Consider the following 26,900-nt stretch of genomic DNA (forward strand, 5'->3'; position numbering starts at 1 on the left):
CTTTCTCGAAGGATATACGTTAAGCTGTTAACAATAACACTAAATCATAATATTTTACAAAATCAGTTTTACATGTCATTTGTCAACATGTGATTGTCAAATAATTTAAGACACAATAATGACTCTCTATGACTTTTAAACTTTAATATATAAAAACTCCTGTTATAGCATATTTGATTTAGGTTATTCAAATATTATATCTTAATAATTACATTAGATGTAAATTTCATATCAGTCCTAAATTCTGATTGGTCAATATCATATGAAAGCTACATTTTATCAGCCAATACAATTTCAACTACCGGAACTACTTTTTTATTGATCGATTATGTACACAAATCCACACAAATGCCGACTATGTAATTTACATGTTTCCGAGTTGTAGTTTTCATTATTAATAAAGATTGTTTTTAAAAATCCAACACAATAATAAATATCTAAATAACTGAAATAAAGAAATGTTGTCGTATAGATCGTTAGTAAAAATAACTTATGTTTTAATATCGGAAGTGAAGAAAAAAAAATCGTCTGCTACTGCTAATAGCAAATTTTGCATCAACAATGTCAGATCAGAACAGTCTGGGTAAATATCTGGTGAATCTTCCACCAGAAATTTCATCTGATGATGAAGAATACATGCTTGCAAACATTGGCCTTTTTGAGCTGCAACCTGTGGAAATGATAGACACAGAAATTGAGCTATTTCCTGAGCAGACCATCCCACCATCTGAGCCAGAACTGGCAGAAGAAACAATCCAGCCCGGTCCATCTACTGATTTACAGACCCTGGAATCTGGTTTGCCATCCTGCCCTAAAAGATTTAAGAAAATGGAAGAGAATGAGCTGCAGTCCCTCAAGGAAAATTTCCATCAGTCTAAATCGACAAAAAGCAACACAAAATGGGGAGTCAAACTGTTTCAGGGTGCGTTTAATTTACTGTATATGAATAGTTTATGATGCATATTTTTTAATTAAAAAAGTGTTTTAATATAAATTTAAAAAACATTGCAATTAATTCTGAATTTACAGAATCCAGAGCCCAGCAATATAATATATACTGGAGAAAAAATACTAAAACAAAAAAAAACCTTAGATAACTTTCTTTAAATGTAAACCTTAGCAGGGATTCGAACCCTGATTTCCTGTTGATTACAACAGTTGTAATAACCATTATACTACCAAGGTGTGTGTAACAAGAAAGCTAACCAATGTTTTGCTAGATCTATGAAAATTAGAGATACACCAAAAAAATGTTGTTTTTTTTACAATGCATTGTTGAGACTGTCACGAAGGAACATTCTATTGCTACATGTACATGTATAAAAGTGTAACAAATGATGAATTATCATAAAATTCATTTGGAGAAAAACTAATCAAACACTTTAACAAATCACAAGTACTACTGAACATCAGGTTCATGACTTAGGACAGGTGCAAAAAAGAAAAATGCAGGGAGTTTAAATGTTTTTATAGGTACCATCCTTCACCCTAACTGAAAACAATAGTGTAACATTACATCATAGAAAAACAGTTGCACACTATAAAATATATGTTATAATGACTCAAATCAATCAATAGATATGTACATGTACATTTATTTATATGAGATGAAAATTTAACAGTTATTTTTGAATACACTATAGTACTGTACAGTATACATGTAATATTGTTAAATTTTTTTTCTTCAGAATGGTGTCTTGAAAGTTCGGGTGGACATACGGATTTCAACACCGTCACTAAAGTAGACCTCAACAACAAACTCCGCCATTTTTATGCAGAGGCAAAACCTAAACACACAGAAAAAAGAGCACAATCTATGCCCCAAGAACATGCTGGCGTGTACCACAAAAATTCGTTGAAAAATGTGAGGGCTGCTCTTAACAGGCACTTGACCGACATAAACAGAGAAATTGACATTGTGAAAGACAATGAATTTAGACAGAGCAATGTTATTTTGGATAGTACACTCAAAATGATGGTTGCAAGTGGACTTTCACGGCCAACAAACCACAAGGATATCATTGAACTTGAAGACCTCCGGTTGATAAGCACATATGTTTTAGCAACACTGAAGATGCTGTTCTACTTAGATTAAAAGTATGGTATTGTCTGGCCATTCATTTTGTATCTAGAGGTTTAGAGTTCCACCACCAGCTGAATTTAAACTCTTTTGACTTCAAAATAGATGCAGATGGTGACGAGTATGTCATGGTTAATCATGAAACAACCCAGAAAAACATTCAGGGTGGTGTGTCAAGTGAAGAAGCCCCTTCAGATAAGTTCATGTATTCCAATGTGGCTGAAAAGAGATTTTGTCCACTTTCTGCATTGAAAGAACTCATAGCAAAAACAGACCCAAATGCCAAATCCCTTTTCAATAGCATTGTAAAGGACTTGGATGTCAGCAGCGGTGCAAGCGTATGGTATACAACACAAGCATTAGCTAAGCGTACATACAGTGGTTTAATGTCGGATATTTGCAAGAATGCAAAATGTAGTAAGGTTTACACTGCTCACTGCTTACGAGCGACAGCAATACAATGTATGAACGACGCCGGACATGAATTGAGACATATAATGTATATGACTGGGCATCGAAATGAATCATCCATAAGAAGTTACAACCGTCACTGTTCCGTAGGCCAGAAAAAATCACTAAGTCTTACCTTGTCGAGAATTGCAACTGGTAATGATGTCACCTCAGTTCAACCGACTGCTCCAACTTCGACCGCTCTCTGTCCTAACTCAGGTTTCGTCGATCAAAATGTTATTCCTTCGAGTCAGAATACTGCCAACTTGACAAGCACTCTGAATAGTGCAGGAATTATGAATAATTCTATGTTTTCTAGCTGTTCATTCCATATCAACCTCCCAAGCACAACTACACATCAAAGTTAGTCTAGACACGCACACTTGAATTGTGTATCAGTACAGAAATGACTACGCACTAGAAATAGGACACGGACATTTTTGTTAAATATATTTGTTTTGAAATGAATTAATGATTCTGACAGTTTTCAAGTGATTTCATTGTTAAATTTGTTATTTAAACTATTAAATTGTTGATTTATTAATGAGTTTTTAAGTTTTTAAGTGTTCAGGATAAAGTGCCCCAGGTGAATGATAATTGACATCGTGACCCGCTCATCACACCAATCTAAATATGATTAAAAAATACATCCACGCGTGTTTAGAAAATGTAATTATAAGCATTGAATGCATATTTTTGTAGTTTTATTGGCGTGTAAAAGGGTTGACCGTGCGCACATTTTTTGTATGAAGCGCTACCGCGCTTCATACAAAATGTGCTTCGGTCAACCCTTTTACACGCCAATAAAACTACAAAAATATGCATTCATTTCTTAAGTAAATGCACAAAAATGTAGACGAAAATAACAAAAAGGTTTAATTACAACTGCTGAATACATTAGACTTACAGATCGATAGTATAATAATCGCATGGTAAATCAGTATTTTGTTATGTCAGGATGGATCGCATGATACAAAAGTCTGCAATATTGGACCACATGACTACAAGTTTCTGTCTGCATCAATTTAGATTGTCAACATGCCATCTTTTAATACTAAATAGTGGCTCGTAACAAACTTTTATTTGTTTTGATACATTGGCTTACTCGTATATCACAATTATTTGAAGCATCAATTAAAACTGACCATATTTTGAAAATATCCTATTTTTATTTCAAAAATTGGCTCAGAAACACAAATTCAGAAGTTTCGATACTTCAGGAAAGCTCGTATAAGAAAATCACGTGCTTTCATCGACTAACACTGTCTATGCTTCCACTTTATTGTGAAAGTTAACATGGTCCACAAATCAGAATAATAAATCAAAAAGTTGTTTTGTGTCAAGATTGATTGTATAATACAGGTGAGACAGGTTTTGGAACACAATGACTACCAAATAGTGTCTGCATCAATTTCGTGTATTCTTTTTATTCGAAATATTTACTCTTCCTAGTCAGGAGCCTTTAATTCAATAGTTGTTGTTTATTTACGTGTTACATATTTGTTTTTTTGTACACGAACAAGGCTTTTAGTTAGTTTCGTTTAAACATATTTATTTATAGTGGATTGGGAAACAAGTTTTGCAACTTATATTAATCCCTTTCCACTTTGCGAGTGCGAGTGCTGCCTTGTAGCGGCATTATCCTGCTCTTTTTCGAAATCTACAAGGTCGTCTTTAACGTGCAAGAGATATGGCTCTCTCTTAACACGGATTAGCTGCGGAACCGTAGCTCTTAGGTCCTTATGTTATTTTTTTGACTATTTGCGGACCATAGAGCTACGGATTGTTCCTATTTCAAAACGTTCGGAATTGCGACCCAGGTTCAGGTCGCACTTATTTCTCAAAAAAATATTGTTTATAATCCATGCAAAACTTGTCAATATATACAGTTCGTTTCGTTAGATATTTTTCTAGGATATGACGTACCTATTTATTTTTGAATATTCATTTCCTTAACACTATTATCTAATTATTTCCATTTGTATACATTCTCCACCTATTTTATTCGGCCATATTGAATCTCGTCGTGACGTCACGAGAATCAAGAAAAGACAACTCTTATAGGAAAACACGACGAGTTTCAATATGGCCGAATAAAATAGGCGGATAATGTATATAAATGGAAATAATTAGATAATTGTGTTAAGGAAATGAATATTCAAAAATAAATAGGTACGTCATATCCTAGAAAAATATCTAACGAAACGAACTGTATATATTGACAAGTTTTGCATGGATTATAAACAATATTTTTTTGAGAAATAAGTGCGACCTGAACCTGGGTCGCAATTCCGAACGTTTTGAAATAGGAAAAATCCGTAGCTCTATGGTCCGCAAATAGTCAAAAAATAACATAAGGACGTAAGAGCTACGGTTCCGCAGCTAAACACGGATCAGCCATTTATCGTCCCCTTCCGACGGACTATCATCGTTTCTTCGAGATCATACTCGCAAATGGTGTCAAGGGAGAGCCGAAAATGCAGTTCCTGAAATTTTCATCCCAGACGGGAATTGAACCAGAAACCTTTGTGTTTGCAGTCCGATGCACTAACCACTACACCACGGCTCTCTAAGTGGCCGTTAGTTTTCTCGGTTGAACTGTTTTACATTGTCATTTCTGGGCCTTTTATAGCTGACTATGCGGTATGGGCTTTGCTCATTGTTGAAGGCCGTACGGTGACCTGTAGTTAATAATTTCTATGTTATATGATATCTTGTGGAGTGTTGTCTGATTGGTTATCATACCGCATCTTCTTTTTGATATTATAACAATAGTCATAATAGTCTTGAGACCTCGGGCTGGATTGTATAACGAAAAATATTTGCACTTTATTTTAAAATGTACATGAATGTATCATAAATCAGTAATTTTAATTCTTATTATGTCAGGATTGGTCGTTTGATAAAGGTGACTATAATATTGTAACACAATGACTACAAAATGTTGTCTTCATCAATTAAGTGTGCCAAGATGTTCACGTTTTATTCAAAATATTGGCTTGTCAAACAAATTCAGTAGTTTTGAAACCTCAGACTAGTTTCATAACAGAATCATTTAACTGCACCAAATTAAACTGGTCGTATTTGCACTTTAAATTCATATGGACGCATAATCATGATGACAGATTACAATTTATTTTTATGTCAGGATGGATTGTATGATAAAAATGACAGCAATACTGGTAGACAATAAGTACAAAATTTTGTCCGCATTAATTTAAAGTGCAAGCATGATTTCTTTTATTCAAAATGTTGACGCATCACAAAAAAATCAGCACTTTAAATATATCAGGCTAGCTGACAACATAGTTTGACGGCAACATCGATAACAGATACATTAGATATGCTTATCAAAATAAAATGTAGTATTATTGCCAATAATACACAAGAGATCAAATGACACAAACATTAACAACTATAGGTCAACATACGGCAAAGCCTATACCGCATAGTCAGCTTTAAAAGGCCCCTAAATAAAAAAATGTAAAACATTTTAAAAAAGAACACAAACAGCCGAATTTTTGTTAAAAAAGAACGAAAAAATAAATAAATGCAACACATCAATGACTGATTATTTATGTACTTTACAATGAAAAGTATGAGAAGGTATCATCTGGGAATAGTGAACTGACTGACTCTCAGTATACAATGACGCTTTATTGTTTTTATTGGTAGCTTAATGTCAAGTGGCAAATATAACATTCCAAACCAGGACGAGTATAATATCTTATTTTCGAACGTCCGAGATATCGTAATGCGTGATGATTGCACAAGGTTTTGTAATTTTAATTTTAACTACAATCAAGTCGATGTCAAGCTTCTCCAGGTTGCACTTTGTCAATACAGCTGTTTCTCAAAACACGCCTCTTTTGGGGAGTAATAGAATATTCATAGAAAATTCATTTTGTTTACATACTGGTTCCCAGTTATGTTCTCTGTGTTCCATATCGCAGAGACAGAACTTGGGAATGTTACCAGTAAATAAACACGTGCATATTGTTTACATTGAAATCTGTGGTAACCTTTCATTCGAGGTAGGGGTAGTTAAGAAAATTAGTGTAAGTTTAAACTCTGAGAAGTTCAGGGCATATAAACGTTGAAAATATGCCGCACAGCCCTATATTTTGACCTTTGATAAAAATTGTGGTGCATATGAACTTTCAATACTAGGATAAGATTTTTTTCAAAACTTCATAGTAAAAATGGTACAGTTTTAGCCGTGAAAGGAGTTCCTATGAAAAATTGCATTGTCAATATTTACAGAAATGCAACCTATATAGGGTGAAAAAGGGGAACTTTCAGAATGAAACCAAATTTGCTTTATTTCACAGATTTTAAAGAAATTAACTCAAATAAGAAGTTTTATAAATATTTAATGAAGATTGATAGAATCCTGGGCCTTAAATATGATGACTCAGCATAAATTCACAGTTTACAGTATGCATAGTTTACTTAAAGTCCTGGATACAAAATTAAATCATAATATTTGCATATTTGTAAGTTAAATTGTTAAGAAGTGCTTATATTTACTCTTCGCAGTCATTGAAACTCATAGATCCTTCCTGAATATTATTTATGGGGTATTTGTGTCCTTTCGATAACCCAAAAGTAAGCTGCAACACCTAAATCTGCATTTTTTGTCCCCACGGCATAATAAATACAAGCTAGAAAAACAAAAATATCTCAAGAAAACTTACAATAGTGTGTTCTATCCTGAATATGTACTAACTATTCCAAATTGCTAGAAACAGCAGAATGATTTAGGAAATTTGAGGCCCCAGGGGCAAAAAACATAGAAAATTGCCTACCCCTGGGTCATAAAACAAATAATTAAACTTGTAAATGCTATGATTTTATGATTTTAAAGTTCTTGATATAGAAAACAATAACTATGCTTGGAAGTTATGCAAAAATCAGATGTTAGCAGTCATCTATACAACATTTTAAGTGAATTTATATCTCAGACTGGTATCTGCATACATACAACTATTGCAAATATGGCTTTGTTTGAATACTTCTATTATATATAGTAGCCAAATTGTGTCAGATATATGGTTAAAGATGATACTGTTGTGACAAGAATTCTAAATTGACCATTTGAGGCAGAAAATGAGTTCTTTAATTGACAAATAGGCATACAGTAAGATGAGGACTCGAGATATAGTTTGGATTTGATACTTTATATAATCTTGAATGTTGTAATGATTGATTGCTAAACATTACATTTCTGGTATTCTGATATGTTTCAATATGTTATCAAAACAGGTTCTAGGCATTTTTTATCAGAAAATATGCAAATAGGGTAAGCTGGCAATAATTTAAGTCTTGTTTTCAAATTCTTTAAAAAATTGAAACAGGGGAGGGGGTATAAAATGTATAGTAAAGAAAAACTTAGAGTATACACAGTGATTTCTTTAAGACTTTAATTCTGATAAATGAGTATTAATGTGAGAAAAACTGATTTTAGAGAGTTTTCTATTTGAATAAATGTCTGTATAGGTTGCACTTTGTAAATACAGCTGTTTCTCAAAACACGCCTCTTTTGGGGAGTAATAGAATATTCATAGAAAATTCATTTTGTTTACATACTGGTTCCCAGTTATGCTCTCTGTGTTCCATATTGCAGAGACAGAACTTGGGAATGTTACCAGTAAATAAACACGTGCATATTGTTTACATTGAAATCTGTGGTAACCTTTCATTCGAGGTAGGGGTAAAATTGAGAATGGAAATGGGGAATGTGTCAAAGAGACAACAACCCGACCAAATAAAAAACAACAGCAGAGGGTCACCAACAGGTCTTCAATGTAGCGAGAAATTCCCGCACCCGGAGGCGTCCCTCAGCTGGCCCCTAAACAAATATATACTAGTCCAGTGATAATGAACGCCATACTAATTTCCAAATTGTACGCAAGAAACTAAAATTAAAATAATACAAGACTAACAAAGGCCAGAGGCTCCTGACTTGGGATAGGCGCAAAAATGCGGCGGGGTTAAACATGTTTATGAGATCTCAACCCTCCCCTATACCTCTAACCAATGTAGAAAAGTAAACGCATAACAATACGCATATTAAAATTCAGTTCAAGAGAAGTCCGAGTCTGATGTCAGAAGATGTAACCAAAGAAAATAAACAAAATGACAATAATACATAAATAACAACAGACTACTAGCAGTTAACTGACATGCCAGCTCCAGACTTCAATTAAACTGACTGAAAGATTATGATTTCATCATATGAACATCAGGCACAATCCTTCCCGTTAGGGGTTTAATATCATACCATCATAACATATATGAGAAGAACATAACCCGTGTCATGCCAACAACTGTTTTTAGAATAAATGTGTTTAGTTCCGATGCAAAGACCTTATCAGTGACTCAATATTAACGCCAAAATATGCAATCTTTAATGACTTGACAACAGTATCGTAATTATATCCCTTCTTAATAAGTCTATTCAAAGGTTTTGTAAGTTTCTGAGGTGAATACTGACACCTTTGTGCTTTATAAAAAATTGGATGTGAAATACCTGAACGTATTAGAAGTCTGCATGTTGAGCTATATTTACGAATGATGTCTTTATACCGATGATAAAATTTAGTAAATGTTTTGACTAGTTTGTGATATCGAAAACCCTGGTGTAATAATTTTTCAGTAATACATAAATTTCTCTCGTTAAAATCTAAAATATTGTTTCATACACGAGCGAATCGTACAAGGTGAGATTTATAAACACCGTAAGATGGTGACAAGGGAACGTCACCATCTAAAAACGGATAATTAACGATAGGAAATGAAAAATCATCCCTTTTATCATAAATTTAAGTATTCAGCTTTCCATTAGTGATATAGATATCAAGATCGAGAAAAGGGCAGTGGTCATTGTTAGTATTAGCTTTATTTAAAGTAAGTTCAACAGGATAAATTTCATTAATATACATACTGAAGTCGTCATTATTGAGAGCCAAAATATCATCCAAATATCTAAAAGTATTATTAAATTTGTTTATCAGATGTTGTTTCGATGGGTCTTTGCTTATTTTTGTCATAAATTGTAACTCATAACAATACAAAAACAGGTCCGCAATAAGTGGTGCACAGTTAGTCCCCATTGGAATTCCGATAATCTGACGATATACGGAATCCCCAAAGCGAACAAAAATGTTATCTAGTAAAAATTCAAGGGCATATATAGTATCAAAGCATGTCCAATTAACATAGTTTTTTTTGTTTATTGCTACTAAAAAATGACCTAAAAGAGTTTGAACATATATATTCACATTCTGATTTTTTGAATGCCCATTTAATTAGGTGTGTGAATTTTTTCTTAATGAGAATGTGAGGCAATGTGGTATACAGGGTAGACAAATCAAAACTTTGAACAGATTCAAAATCACCAATAAAAGCATGCAATTTATCAAGTACTTCCAACGAGTTCTTGACACTCCAAAAGTAATTTATTCCACTATTTTCGAAGGCCTTATTTGAACAATTTATTATCAGGTTTTTAATGGTACCAAGTGTGCTGGTAAGAAGAATAGACAATTTAGTAGTTGAACAATGGCTTGTAGACGAAATCAATCTATATTTGTAAGGGGTTTTGTGTAGCTTCGGAAGCCAATACATAGTTGGGACTTTCATTGTATTTGGCTCTGCTTGTAAAGCGGTGGCTAAAAGTTTATGTTTGTTACAGATTTCGTTTTCTGAAAATGGAGTCAGTTGGAATGTTGGTGAATTGGTGATTTCCTTTTTCAGAACCTCAATGTAAAATTTACGTCAAACAATAATATTATTATTAGCAGCTTTATCGGCCGGGACAAAAACAAACACCTTGGCTAGTTCTTTTAGTTTATGTTTGATACGAGAAATAGGTTTATTATGGTTATTGTTAATAGTAAAATGTTCTTTAAAATGTTGAATACGTATATCAACTATCTTCATTACTGAATTAAAAAAAGAGTCCAAAGATTTTTTGTCAGCTTTTTCCCGTTTTATCCATTTCATACAGTAAGTATGGAGTGAGTCGTGGATGATATTACGACACTCATTCCAATTAATAATTGACGGGGACGATATTTAGGTCCTTTACTGAGGAATGATTTTAACTCTCGGTCTTGAACGATGTTAAGATCTCCTGTTATAACATGGGAAATGGGTCCATAAATATATTTGGAATTACTGCAATTACATGAAGTAGGTGTATTTGTACTGATATTAACATCTTTACACAATTGACTATAATTAAAAACAAATTTCCGGGTAGAATTCTTGTAAATATAACAAATAAGAGGTAGCTCAGTATTGTCAAAATATCCAGGAATTTGTTCTTTAACAGAATGGTCGTTAGATATACCGGCAATATTTACAAAATCAAAGCCTTTATTGACATACTTAATTTTAATAAAATGTTTTTTATGATCTTCAGGGCGATCAATTTTGGGAAATAATTTAGAATAACAATATGCCATAATAATTTGAACAATTTCATACTTAGGACTGCTATATGAAATTGTGTTGCAATCCTCCAAAATTTTATTTAACTTATTAACCGGTAACGAACAGAGTTTTGTTAACAGCTTATGTCTGCCGTTGTTTTTTGAAATAGAAATTAGGTCCGAAATATTGGTATGATTGGTTTGAAATTTTCTTTGATTGCGATTTGTTCTACGACCGTGAGAACAGTTTTAGAAACTATATCCAAATTGTTAACGGAATTTGTTCTAGATATAGTTAAGAAAATTAGTGTAAGTTTAAACTCTGAGAAGTTCAGGGCATATACACGTTGAAAATATGCCGCACAGCCCTATATTTTGACCTTTGAAAAAAATTGTGGTGCATATGAACTTTCAATACTAGGATAAGATTTTTTTCAAAACTTCATAGTAAAAGTGGTACAGTTTTAGCCGTGAAAGGAGTTCCTATGAAAAATTGCATTGTCAATATTTACAGAAATGCAACCTCCATAGAAGACACTTTACTGCTCTTGGATTATTCCCCGAGGGCATCATTAACTTGGTAGCTTCAGGATGTGTTCTAAAGTAAAATTAAATAACTCAAGCATTCAGAATTGAATATTTAAACTGGAAGAATATTAGTTAAGGATCAAAATAAGCTAAAAATGTTGATAGGTCATGGAGCTCCTTTTCAAGATATTTGATTTATAAATAATGGCGGGAAAGGCTGACTCGGACTTTTACCTTATATTTGCATTGGTATTATTTGGATCTCAAATCAAAAGAAAGAAAATCAAGAATCTGCTTGAATTTTGTCAAATGACCTTTTATGAGCTATTAAGTTTTATGTTGAAAGATAAACAGGTGTTATTGGGCTAACTATTTTACCTTGTATCGTATGTAAAAACACCAAGGAGTCCGAACATTTGACACTTATACCAAAACCTCACCTAAGAAAAGCATAATGAATATAAATAAATTAGTGATTACTACTAATTTTATTCTATGTAAACTATGATCGTATTGCTTTTTCAAGTACAATAAATAACTTTACTCGTTAGTGACTCTTTTTACATTTTATACACCTTTTATCTTTTTCATTTTTTATTTTCTAATAGTATACATATAATAATGGATATCAAATTTCAGCATTTTGGATCCAAATATATACATTCAGCTATAACAAAATGAAGGACCCCTTTTAATTGAAAGGCGGATAAAAAGGGTATCCACCGCATTGAAAAACTATTTTTATTTGTCTGGATATCAACATCATTGTTTACGTTGGGTCGTTCCGCGATTTTTTTTATAGTCTCTTTCTAGATATTATTTTATGCATTACATGCATTTTTCTTCGTTTTTCAATGGATTCTGTTTCCGTCGAAATGTTCAAACGATGTCCGTATAGTGTCCGGTTATGTAACGTGTTGTTTATGATCTATCTCGTCAATTTCAGAAGATTCATAGTTATCGATTAGAAATGATTTCTGAAACGTCCGAAAAAGTAAACTCTCTATTACCATGAATGAAATATTTGTCACTGGATATTAAGCTACCAGCGAAACAATCAGTCAACTAACTTAAGATACTATCATTCTTTCAGTAAAATCTTTCCAGATGACACCTGCATAAATTTTTTATTATCAAAGTACAAATAAAGTCAGTATATAACAGTCATGTCAGTGTTAGATGACGCGGGAAACTGGATTTATGACACACAGCATTATGAAATAGGAAACTACCTACTTCAGTGACGGTTAAAAATCATGAAAGATGAAATGCTGACTCTCTAAATTGATGTGGACAAAAATGTGTAGTCATTATGGTCACCGTGTACAAGTATTGCTGTCATTTGTTTGATACATTCCATCAAGAACTAAAAAAATAGACTGACTGCTATGCGGCTTTAACGTTGTAATAAGAAAGTGAAAATGATCATGCATACGGTCAGTCAGTAAACGTTTCACTTTTGATATCAACTCATATAAGTCATACTTTTTATTATAAAGTACAATAATTTAATGTTTGTTGATGCGGTCAAATAGTTTTGTTACACGAGCCAGTATAGTTAATGTAATTATTTTTTGTGGCGCGTCAATATTTCTAATAAAAAAAAGGACAGACATAGATGCGGGAAGCATGTTATAGTCATTGTGTTTCAATATTGCTACCATTTGTATTATTATAATATATCATGACATAAAAAAAAAACTACATTCATTTGGCAGCTATATTATTGTCATGATATAGTTCAAATTTAATTAATTTAGGTGATACTGTCAAATAGTTTTTTTTACACATTTTACTAAATACACAAATATAACAAAACTACTCAGTTTTTTAACGAGTTAATATTTTGATTAAGAATAAGAAGACATGCTGGCACATTAAATTTATGCAGACAAAGTTTTGAAGTAATTGTGTTCCAAGATTGCTGTCATTTGTAATAAATAATCCACCCGGCGTTAAAATAATTACTGATTCATTATGCAGCTATATACATTGTCATAGCACTATACAAATATGGTTGGTTTGTGTTGATGTGGTCAAATACTCTGGTTATACAAGTCAGTTTTTTGAAATATAAAAACTACTGATTTGTTGGCAACCGCTGTTCAATAGGCATTTATCATTGCAACTGAAACCAAACCATAAACTGAAGAAAATACATCAACTATAAGTATAAATACAACGGAACAAAATAATTCCTCCTTACATAAAACACATAATTGCTTTAATGTTTTGCAGAATGAATTTACTTTATAAAGTGCAAATATGGTCAGTTTTGGTAAATGTTGACAAATGCTTTATTTATGCTATTCAGCCTGAGATTTCAAAACTAGCAATTTTGTGAATAATTAATTTGAGTAAAAAAGAACATGCAAGCACTATATAATGACGTAGCAATTGTGTTTAATATTACTGTCATTTTTTATATATAATAAATCGTGAGGTAGAAAATAATGATTTATGATGCGGCAACATGTTTTTTTTTTATATAGTGCTATTTTCTATTTTGGTTGATGTGGTCAAATTTTTACCTCACCTGGCCGCTTTTCTCATCACTAACGTCCGTCGTCCGTCGTCGTCGATCGTCGTCCTAAGTCCTTCGTCCGTCGTCGTTACCTTTTACAAAAATCTTCTCCTCTGAAACTACTGGGCCAAGTTTAACCAACGTTAACCACACTCATCACTAGGGTATCTAGTGTAAAAAACATGTCCGGTGACCCGGCCAACCAACCAAGATGGCCTCTATGGCTAAAAATAGAACATAGGGGAAAAATGTAGATTTTGGCTTATAACCATTATAGTAATTAGTCAATTACTCATTTAGTTCAATTATTAGATTTAGTCAGGGTCAACTAAATTTATATAATATATTTGTTTTATAGCTTGGTTTAGAAGAAACACCGACGAAACGCGCGTCTGGTGTATTAAATTATAAACCTGTTTTCTTTTGATAGCTAGTAGGCGTGTGTTTCTCTGTTCTATGAGTTCTCTCATTTGTTTGTATTATAAGTATTTTTTGATAAGTTTGACATATTATATATAAATATATTATTATGAGATGAGAAATCATATACAACAATCCAAGATGAGGGGTCAGTAGAAGCCTTTGTCTTATGTAACGACCCGAAGATAAAGGTATAAAGGTATAAGGTATAGTCCTGTCATGTAATGTTGTCATTTAAATGTTATTATTTAAATTGCCATAAATTGCGGGAAGTTTAGCAAGCCACAAAACCAGGGTCAACCCAACATTTTTATTTAAATATCATGTACCAAGTCAGGAAAATTGCCATTGTTATATTATTATTCGTTTCTGTGTGTTTTACATTTAAGTGATGTGTTTTTGTTGTGTCAAAGTTCCCCACTTATATTTTATGTGTTCCCTCAATTTTAGTTTGTAACCCGGATTTGTTTTTTTCTCAATCGATTTATGAATTTCAAAAAGCGGTATACTACTGTTGCCTTGATATATTTACTGTCTGTAAACCATTACTGCTTCCATTTATCATGATTAATTGATGCAATATATGTATAATGTATTATTGCAATTGTTAATCGATTTTATCTGATGAACAAGTTTTTTTTTTAAAGATTGTTGCTACATTTTCAAACGGTCCAGAACTCCAAGATTTTATATAACATATATACGCCTTACACAAATTGATATATTTTTTCAATTACGCATTCAAATCGCGTAATTAGTGTTACCCCCATCGTTTCGATTTATAAAAGACAGTTTACGGAGAAATTTGTATAACAACCAGTTTTAGGCGTTCTTCATTTACAAATGTATCCAACCTGTAATATACAAATCAAGTAACAAAGGCATTATTTTACCAATCGATGTTGAGCGGTCCTAGTTGCAAGTTACTTTACTGTTGAGCAGACTAGCCATAAATATCTTAAAATTAGGTTTCACTTGATCGGTTATATTTTGTACATTTCAACAAAATGCATTTGACTAACAGGTCGAACACCTGTTGTTCTTTAACCCTGCTGACTGCCATTGGTGATTGCTAAATAAAATCGATCGCAAGATGTAACAAAATGGATTTTAATATAAATTTAATACTAAACAGAACACAATAAACTTGTGGCCAAGATGTTCTGCCACAAACATAAATTATTTTTTTTGGTACACCAGATTTGCGGTTTTTATCCAACGGAATCAGGTTTTAACTTTTAACGTAGTTTTCAATTTAGACTTGTTTATATATATAATATATATAAATTGTTTATCAAAATATTGCGTATATATTTAGCAAAAGTAAATAAATACATTGTACAGAATGTATATACTATAATTAAAAAATTCGCAGACTACATTTCCTATCAAATAATACCAGTTCGTTTAAATATTGTCACTAGCTCTTGCATGCCTTCTGGCAATCTTCAGGAGACGTTTTAACAATTTCCTTGACGACACTACTATTGGTAACGTTCGTTACGTTACAATAATGGTAAGGGGAGATAAATCAAATGTGTTTACGTAGATCTGTTTAATTTTAATTGAAAGATCTTTATAAAGAGTGCTTCCTTTGCCAGTCTTTTATATTTACTATATTCGTTCATTTTATAGAACGAAAATACGGTAATTTTTCCCCTACTGCACGTTTCGAAATGTTCGTTTACATCTTACATTCCTGTGGTTGGATCTCGTATATTTTGTCTGTAAATACGGACTATTTGACATATTGAATTACCAGTCTGTCCGATGTAAAATTCCTTTCAAGTGCTGCCTACAATACAGTAAATTAGGTTTACCGTTTTGCAATAAATGTCTGTATTTGGAACAATTGTTTGGCCGTTGAGTAATGTTATTTGCGGCCTTGTTTTCATATATTCACAAAGACCACATCTAGGGTCATTACATTTTAAAACGTTGTATTTTATTCGAGTTGGGTCTTAAATTTTAGCCCTTGTTTAAATCTTTTTAAAGGCTGTCTTTTACTTTTCAGGAATTTTTCTGTTGGGAAAAGCTTTTTTATTATTTTTTTTTTGTAAAACCGGCAAATTTGCTTTTATGACGTTGAATATGTCAGGATTGTTTGGGTTATGAGTGCTAACAAACAGAATAAATTCTGTACAAATGTAGTACTATCTCTATGTGCTGTGGACCTTCGTTTCTTCATTATCATTGCTTTTGCCGTTTCTATTGCCTTTGATTATTCAGTTTTCGTACATGTACATGCATACTAGTAATTCCTTGAATATGTGTAAGGTATTCGATTGTTTTTTGTTATCAATTATTTTTTGATAATTAAGTTATGTCTACTCATAACATTATTCAAATCAAATTAAGACGAAGGAGCAAGATAACATCCAAAAACGAGGGCATGTCAAATAGGAACATTTTGTGTGTCATGATCTAAGGAAACAATTTATTGAACTTTTGTTTAATCATAAAGTTTATCATTTGATACATTGAACAGTCACTCATGGTTGATAAAATGTGTTTATCAGTAACATTTGATCTTTTGTCAAACGTGACTAGCAAATGTGTAATTCACCTGTATCAGACTGCACCAAATTGTATCACCGATCCTAAATGTACATGCTTTGTGAAAAAATATACAATAACTGTTGATTGACAGAGTAGATAACATGGACTAGATATTTTGTTTTACTGTAATAAAAACAAATACACGTATTCATAGTTTTGTATTCCCCATTATTATAAATGCTTTTTTTCTTAAATTATACTTATAAAGTGTCATTTATGTTTGAGATTGCATCTGAACTACTCAATTTTGGCAAAAATTCAATTTTTTGTTTGACAGTTTTTGTAAATAACTAGTACATAATTATCCTCCAAATTGATTTCAAAAGAATATTTTTTTATGTTATTGAAATATTGTAGTATTTAGGCCAATCAAGCTGCAACACATCAAGTTGTACGTTCATATGGATGTGCGTTTTCTTAACAGTGTTAACGTGAAAGAGAATCATTGTGTTGATGTTGTTTATTTAAGAAGAAAAGAGATACTCAAAAGACTTGAGTTAGAGATCCAGTCATTATAAAACTGTGTAAATGGCAAACATTGCGAAATTAATGTGACTTCAGGTAATAGAAAATATGTTAATTAGAGAATACATGACAGACCTTAGTTAGGGATCTTATTGGAACAAAAGAGAAGTTGCAGTTTTTGTAAATTAGAAGAGAAAGCAATACTTATATCACAACTATTTTTCACATGTTTTCGGTTGTCTCCTTTAGCACTAATTGAATTGATAGATAATGCTCATTGTAAGTCTTGTTTTTGTTACGTTTATGCATTTTTTTTCAAAGATTTATCCTCATTCGTCATTGGTTATCAAAATTGACCTCTGGTGTTGCTCGTATTCTTCCTAACATCATTTTCAGCTACCATTAACATGAAAACAGAAATAATGCTTCAAACGAATGATAGACCATGCCCTAATACGAAGGCCCATAAACAACCCAAACCTCATCATGTGTACAAAGTACAAACCTTGAACCTGCTCCATAAACTAGAGTATTACAATAGTATTTATAAATTTTGATTTTGATTTTTCGTCCGGAACATGCATTTCATATTTTCAACTGTCCGTTTAACAACAAACAATCAATCAATCAATTAATTTAGGTTTCGGCGTTGATTTACAAGTTGATGTATTGTAAGTCTGATAATATTGCTTGAATATTAATGTAATGCAACACTTCGCTGATGAACGACGATGAACATGGGAAGCAGAATGAAGGCAGACGTTACCACATGGTACCGCTACCTGTTAAACAAATCAATCGTGTGTCCGATTCGCACTTTGTTCGTAGTAATCGTTTTATGTTTGTTTTTTTTACTAAATGGCTAGTTTTTATATTTCAACTTATTTACATATAATTTGTCCTCAAGAAAATACTACAATTTTTTATAAATTTAGAAGAAATTTACTTTAAATTAATAGTTTGCTTCCAGTAAACAATTCGCAAATATGTTTTCGTATGCTGTGCACTCAGCGTCACCTTTCTCGTAAAAATCCAGTGATCACATTACGCATGAATCTGTCATCGTAAAAAACTATTATCTTAATGTACATGTTATATTCGTGCTCAATATCCATGTTTCTTTGTTATTTATTGATTTAAAGGTGACAATCGGTAAAATATGGCTTTAAACACGACAATTAACTATTTGCTATTTTTTCAAACCATATCAAACCGAGAGGAAACACATTACGATTATACCATTTGGATGCGTAACAAATGATAAAAATCGTGCACAGAAGTTTTTGATATATATGTTGTGTACAAATTGTAATGTTGTACTCATTATGATTTGTACAGTTCGTTACCAGTGTTTTATGAACTGCCTAACACAAATGGATGATGCATGTACGAAGTCTTTCTTTTAGCATTTTTCTGTTATGTTTTCGTTTCTGCAAATTATTACATAAAACATTAATAGAACACATTTTTTTTAAAGATATAATTTGGTATCAGTAGAAAACGAAAAAAGATTTAAAACCATTCACGTGTCCTTATGTCTAGTTTGAGGACAGGGAGAATAGCACGATTTGTTAGGTTGAAGTATATAAATTTGAAATTTTGCACAAGTTGTAGATTTCCCATCATATAATAGATGGTGAATTGCTGGTGTGCAAAACCTCCGTCACATTGTTGACTATGCACAATAGTCTTTTTGTGAAACATGCACATCCTTCGGTAGTAATATTTTCAAAAATGGGAGTATAAGCTGCATACTAATATTGCAAACTGAAAAAGTTTTTTTTATGCACTTGAATTAAAAATAGAGGAGTTACTCTTATAATATAGAACAGTATATGGGAAAGAAAATAGAAAAGTTTTTTTTCACTTAAAAAACTGTGGGCCTCTATGGAAATTATTGATACACTATTTTTTACTCCTATATTTGGGCAAACATCGTGTAATGTATGAACGGTACATGTTGTTACTTATATAAGAGAGAGAGAGAGAGAGAGAGATCTTTACAGTTGTATTTGATGTTATAATTTTCCAAAACCATGTTACACTTCAGTAAAATGGTGCTGCAAGGGGAAAGTAAAAAACTGACTATTGAAAAAAAAATGAATTTATTGAAACAAACAGCAATATTAGATTTATTTCGTTTTCATAAAGAAGGAAAATGTAATTCATGACAACTGTTTACCAAAATCAATTGAACACCAAACACTTGTAACACTATTCAAATATTTAGCATTTTAACATTTTGAATTTCATTTTCATACTTTTAAAAATGTTGTTTTGTTCAAAATTCAAACCATATAGGGAACCTACTAGAATAGTACCACTTTATGGAATTATAAAATACAAATGTCCTAAAGTGTTAAAAAATACATTTAAATAAATATTAAAGAACGCAAACATTTATGTTATTAAAAAGTAATTTCGTTATATTCCTTTGGAATCACTCTACACCCTAGCGTTGATCAGTCTTACTAATATCTTTTCATTTTCCTCAATAGAATATCAAATGCAGCAATGATAATCTGTTATGTTCAAAGCGTTTGAAATACAAATGTAAACACATTTTGTATATATGCCAACAACAGCCATAGTGAATATCAGTTTTACAAAAGACAATTGAACCTCATATTAACTTCACTAAAAGACATTTACTGTAAGATATATTAAGAATATTCAAAGAAAGACAAAAATGATGCAGCTATTTATCAAAACCAATTGCGGTTCAAACATTCTACCATAATTATACACTTAAATCATGTGATGGATAGCGCGGTGAATATCACTTCTTTTTAATATTAAATAATGTTTATCATAGGATTAAACGTTTCAATATTTGAAATTGTAGGGATGAAGATCCACCTGAAAAGACTCCACAACAAACGGAACAAAATATACAGGTATCATGTTTATCATTGTATTTATTGAAAGGAGAAGACTAGCCTTCTTTGCATTTTCTTAATTCTAAACCGCAAGAATGGTACAATGATGTTACAAAAGGGTTCAACGATTATAAACATCACTTTTCATTACATCAATTTACACTTGAAACTAAAGTATTTGGGATTTTGTTAGATACAATACACAACCTTAATCTTATTAAAGCATTTGAACTCTTCAAACATCTGTAAAAAAAAAAGAAGCACCAGGGTAGTTTAATGTTGAAAATGTAACATTTATGTGCTGTTGGATAATAATTTATATGGAATAATGTGTTTTGTTAAATAAGTTTTTGTATTTGGTCAATGTTTTAATTTAGGGAAGATAATTCAGGACATACATAAGACTTGCCGTTGTTTGACAACTATCCCATACTTCTGTTATGTTGTTGACGCATGCATTCTTTTATGGAATCAATACAAATCAAGATACACAATGGTCCTGTTACATTCCTTATAACAAAACAGAAAAAAATGCACGTTCATGCAGGGCCACTTTTGTTGGACCGACATTCCCTGTGATTTCTCTCTGCCAAAAAGTCAATTCCATGGTTTCAGTTTCCTATTGAATTAAATGGAATATTTTGATCATAAATGCTTTTTCATTATTTGAGAAAAGACTTCAAAATTGGAATGCAATACTTTTTTTTGTTAAAGCTAATTAGATTCGGACGTTTTTACTTTACTTGTGTTCAATAACGGTATTTCCGTGATATTTCTCACAGAACCTGATATAGCATGTGCTGTTCGCAAAGGATTTTATCATATACAATAAAAATAAAAATTCCAGAGCATAATACAACCATTACGAAACGGATGACACTTCACATAAAATGATGGTACGACATGTCGTAATTCTATTTTATTTGTATAAGTTTACTAGGTAAGATACCAGAAATTACAAGTTTATTTTATTTAAAGGTTTCGATGAAGTTATTGAATTGTAGAAACTCGTAAAGGTTACTCCAGATTACTTTTATGTGAAATTAAAGTAGCTGTATTCTATTTTTGTTCTGTCATAAGATGGTAAAATGTAAAATTTGGAAAGTCTATGCGTGACGAAAAGTATGAAATTCAACGTGTAGCTATAATCATTAAATGAACAATGTACTTTCTGTTCACAAGTTAAACATTAGCATTTTGATACAGATTTCCATGTGAGACACATTAAATCTATTCATTTACACTCGTATATTTTGAATTACACGTAGGATTTTTTTAATATCCATGGTATTTGTAACTGATAACTCCAAGAGTGTCACCATTTTAAAATTGGTAATGCATTTGTCTTTGATAATGTTTGAGGTCGTATAGAATTAGAAAAAATGTAAATAAATGAAAATATTTATTAGATTACGTCGCACTGTTACACCATTTATGTGTGTTTAAATATTTTATCCATATTGATGATTGTTGAATTATGTGTTCCTTTAATTTGTAAGCAAACCCTATGGACTGACTTGGATAGAGAAGAGAAAGAGCAACTTGATTATGGGGAAATGATAGCTATGATAGGCCAAGATGGGGTTAACGATGGAGAAGAATTAATAAATATAAATGAAGATCAGGAGGTAAATATATTTGAGCACTAATTAAGTACTAACGAAATCTATATATAAAAAAAGATCGTTTACAACTAGTATGGTTAAAACAAATATACAAAGTAACACATATGTGAACACATTATTACTTGTTTATTTACTGTAATCTATTTTAATTTAACAAACATATTTTTGTTTGTTTTTTGTTTGTTTGTTGGTATCAATGAAAGTAATTTCCCTTAGTTTGCCGAACCGTTCGTTTCGTGACTGTTACAACGGTATAGTAAGGTTGTATCTGCGTTCAGTATTTCAGCTGCTTCTTTAATATATTCATCGCAATTATAATTGTTGCATGGGCACATTTTTAAGAAATGTATTAACTCTCTTATTAAGACCATTTTAATTAAAATGATGTGCATTTACCTTTATATAATGTGAAATTGTCTCTTAATGATGTGAGTAAATATCCTTATATGATGTGTAAACATTCTAAATGATATGCAAATATACTTATATATGATGTGCAAATATACTTATATGATGTGTATGAATCTTTTATCATTTTCAAATATCCTTTTATGATGTGCAAATATACTTATATGACATATGATGTGTATGATCATTTAAAATTTGTGCGATCACGAAAAAAGTTGAATTAAATTGGATTATCCTCTCGATCTTAGTAGAGGTGTTGCAGAACTGAGTAATTTAGATACGAATACGTATCAAAGTATGCATATGCGTGCGGTACAGTTAAAATGGGTACCGAAGAATGATTTTCAAAGTTATTAATCAGAACAAATATAATTTCGGGAATCGAGTGTAAAGTCAAGCACGCCTGTTGAATTCAAAGCGTGTTCATGTCGATTTTTATTGTCCTTTAAATGTTTAATACAGAAACTAAAAAAATATATATCGCTTCAAATTCCATTATTATTATATTTTAAAACTAGATTTTTATATATTTGACATTCAAATTTCATATCAAATGAAAGCAAACAATATGGGGCAAGCGAAATCGCTTTGTAATGAGTCATCATAACAGGGTAGGTGTGTTTGATTATAAAAATAACATTTGGCTAATTTGTTGAACGTCTTACGCATATATAATCATTTATATCAAAGTAATTCATGTTATTTTAAAAGCTCCCCCTTCTACATGTTCTACATAGATTTCAAACATTTATCATACATGTACGTCAACATATTTGGGAAGTATTAAATTTCACTTCATGTGCTGATAACTCACTTGATTTGATTGGTTAAGGTCAATAGTAAACCTTTAAGATACATCGGATACGTTGGTGATTTGTCTTTAGTGTTAATTGTACTATGTACTATTATTTGTCCGTTTGTCTATTTATTTTTAGCCATGCCAATGTCAGTTTATTTTCAATCTATGAGTTCAACTGCTACACTGGTATCTTTCGTCCCACTTAAAATACTTAGGCATGATTTTCGATGATTACATCGATATATAAAAATGATGTCATAATATGCGACTTTGCGACACAAGACTGGCTAGAACGTTTTGTCGACTTCAAGTTTGGGCTTGTAACAAACAGATGAGCACTTTTTTATGATAGAAGTCAGTGTCAAAAGTCCATCAAAAACATCCTAATATAGAAGGAGTTTGCTTATATTTTGAGGTAAGTTGTTTAAAAGTATTTTAGCCTACAGGTTCGTCGCTATTCATCTTATTAATAATTGAGTTTCGAGTGATAGATAAAGCTGCATTGTTTACATTTTTATAAATGGTGTTAATGTATACACGTTTCGCTGTCAACATGACTAAGCACATCAATGAATCCACCATAAGAACGATGAAAAAAGGATATTTGCTACAAAAGATGTGTCATTCATCTGATTCCGATTCCGAACCTTTGCTTCAAAGGGGAAAAAGAGGACAGCATACCCTTCTTGGAAAATACGATGCCGAAGTCCAAGGAACTTACGACTTGCTGGTGGGATAATAGACCGTCCTTTTTTGTTTGCTGCTGCAAGACGGACAATAGTGGCTAAAGATCGGTAGTTATTAAGTAAATTTGGAGGCTCCATTGAACTTTGTGTGCCCAATCCTTTCTACGCCGCATGGGATATGTTCAACGGAAATGTACTAAAGCAGCGCGTAAAATTCCAAAAGATTTCGAAAAACAGAAAGAGGAATTTCTGACTGCTATTTTAACTCAAGAAAAATTAGATAGCAAGTGACTTCATAATTTTTTATCTGACACACGTGTACAGTGGAGATCACTTTTAACCTCTCATTAAATCAGTCAGAATCTGCCAGGAGAACTCTTCTAGAACAGTATGTAGAACTGTCAGCCTGACACCTTTTAGACAGTTCCAGCTAGAACAGTTCTAACCTAGAACTGATTTGGTCAGTTCTACCTAGAACTGCTTTGGACAGTTCTACCTAAACTGATCCTGACAGTTCTACCCTAGAACAATTTAAGACAGTTCTACCTAGAACTGACCAAATCTTTGGTCAGTTCTACTTCAAGAACAGTTCTACGACTACAACAGTTATACGGTTAGAATTATATAATATTGATTTTATAACTATGATTCTACGGCTATAATTGATTTATAAATTTTACGGCTAGAATTGATTTAAGAACTATTTGTATTTGATATATTGAGGCTTCGGCAAAATAGCGATTTATATAGAGTTTTGCTATTTAGCCGTTCTTATTTTATATTTTTAAACAAGAGATGTGTGTGCCTGTTCCATGTCAGGAGCCTGTAATTCAGTGATTTTACTTTGTTGACGCGTTACATAAATTATGTTTTTCGTTCAGTTTTTGTACGTAAATTAGGCTGTTAGTTTTATCATTTGAATTATTTTACTTTTGTCATTCCGGGAGTCGGGGTGACTCGTATAACAAATTATTTGACCTCATTAACCAAATGTAATAACTTGTTTCCCAATCCACTATTATAAATAAATATGCTTTTGAATTAAACTTAAACTGACCATATTTGCTCTTCATCATATAAATCTATAAACATGTAGCTGCACACGGCAGTAATACAGTTATATTTTTAGGCAAGGATGGATTGTACAAATGACAGAAATTATACAAGTATTGGAAAACAATGACTTCAAAATTTTGTTTGCATCAGCTTATTATAGCAGCATGTCCTCTTTTTATTCAAAATATTGAATCGTAAACAAATATTATATCTGTTTAGGAGTAGTTTTCATACCTCTAACGGACCCGTTTAACAAACATCTTTTTACTGCATCAACCTAAACTGACATTATTTGCTCTTTTTTCTGCAAATCTCTATAGCTGCACAGCAATTCAGTTATAGTTTTCGATCAAGACGGACAGTAATATAAAGATACAGCAATATCGGAAAACAATGACCACAAAGTTTTGTTCGCATCAATTTATAGTGCCAGCATGTCCTCATTTTATTCAAATATTGAATCGTTAAGAAATATCAGTAGTTTTCAAACCTGAGACTAACTCTTGTAATAAAATTTTCTGACCGCATCAACCCAAACTGACCATAGTTTGTTTAATTTAAATCTATATAGCTGCACAGTAATTCAGTTATAATTTCACGTCAAGAGAGACTGTAGTATACAAATAACCGCAATATTGGAAATGAATGACCACAATTTTTTCTCTGGCATCAATTGAGATTGCCAGCATTTCCTTTTTTTATTCAAAATATTGAATCGTAAACAAATATCTGTAGTTTTCATACCTCAGACTGACTAGTGTAATACAATCTTTTCACCACATCAACCCAAACTGACCATATTTGCTTATTTATGTAAATATATATAGCTGCACAGTAATTCAGTTATAATTTTAGGGACTGTTGTATACAAATAACCGCAATATTGGAAATCAATGACCATAACTTTTTTCGCATCAATTGAGAGTGCCAGCATTTCCTCTTTTTATTCAAAATATTGCATCCAAAACACATATCAGCAGTTTCATATCTCAGACTGACTCATGTAACAAAATTAATTGTCTGCATCAATCAAAATTGACCATATTTGACAGCATCAACCAAAACTGACCATATTTGACTTCATCAACCAAAACTTACCATACATGTATGTGCTCTTTTTTTTTTTTATGTAAATCGTATAGTCGCATAGTACACCCGTAATATTTTTATGTAGGCAATGGTAGGGATGGATTGAATATTTTAAATGATAGCAATATTGGAACACAATGACTACAAAATTTTGTTTGCATCAATTTAGAGTGCCAGCATGTCCTCTTTTTATTCTAAATATTGCATCATAAACAAATATCAGTAGTTTTCATACCTCAGAATGACCATGCTGACTGGTACAATAAAATTATTTGTCCGTATCAACCAAAAATTACCATATTATGTAAATATATATTTACATAATATGGTAATTTTTGGTTGATACGGACAAATAATTTTAAAGTCAGTGCCTTTCGACTTTTGTGTGACGGGTTGGTCTGTGCATAAATTAGTCGCGCTTGCTGGGGAGTATTGATTTAAACTCCTTGGTTGTAGTGACGCACACTACAGAGTCCTCTAGATGGTTCCAATCTACTGCAGTGCGCACAAAGATGGAGGTTTTTGAACTGGTCGGTCTTACTATTAGGAACTACATGTATGACCGCAAGTTTGTTGTTACGGACTTGTTGGTCTATAATGTTCTCAGTTACAAAATTGTTATATGTTTACCTTTTATTTGTCGTTTGGGTTTTTTGAAGATGGCAAAGAAGAATGATTGATTTTGTTTGTAGCCTAACGTCCAGGGGCAAATGTTTCATTCATGTTCAGATCGAGTATATTTTTCTGACGTCCCAGACTTCAAGATATCATTTATAATTGTTATGGGTAAGTCTGTCTAAATTGACGAGATTGTGCAAATGTACATAGTTTTTTACTCAAGTTACACATCACGTATTTCATTAATATCCCATAATTCATCCACTTTACAATTTG

The 26,900-nt window shown here is 31.9% G+C and overlaps 1 protein-coding gene across 4 annotated transcripts in view; it reads left to right on the top strand.

The window, feature by feature from the left end:
* The window catches only part of LOC143070563 (uncharacterized), a 187,004-nt gene that overhangs the window by 33,034 nt on the left and 127,070 nt on the right, over positions 1 to 26,900 (top strand). For all 4 annotated transcript variants that reach the window (XR_012976586.1, XR_012976585.1, XM_076244816.1 and 1 more), the window contains exons 3-4: positions 20,310 to 20,361; positions 21,843 to 21,971. Coding sequence is in view for 2 of the 4 variants with exons in the window: in XM_076244816.1 (XP_076100931.1) it covers positions 20,310 to 20,361; positions 21,843 to 21,971 (181 nt within the window). In the remaining 2 variants the exon portion in view is untranslated. The remainder of the gene's footprint in view (positions 1 to 20,309; positions 20,362 to 21,842; positions 21,972 to 26,900) is intronic.

The sequence above is a fragment of the Mytilus galloprovincialis genome, chromosome 1, assembly GCF_965363235.1.
Source record: "Mytilus galloprovincialis chromosome 1, xbMytGall1.hap1.1, whole genome shotgun sequence".
Taxonomy (NCBI): domain Eukaryota; kingdom Metazoa; phylum Mollusca; class Bivalvia; order Mytilida; family Mytilidae; genus Mytilus; species Mytilus galloprovincialis.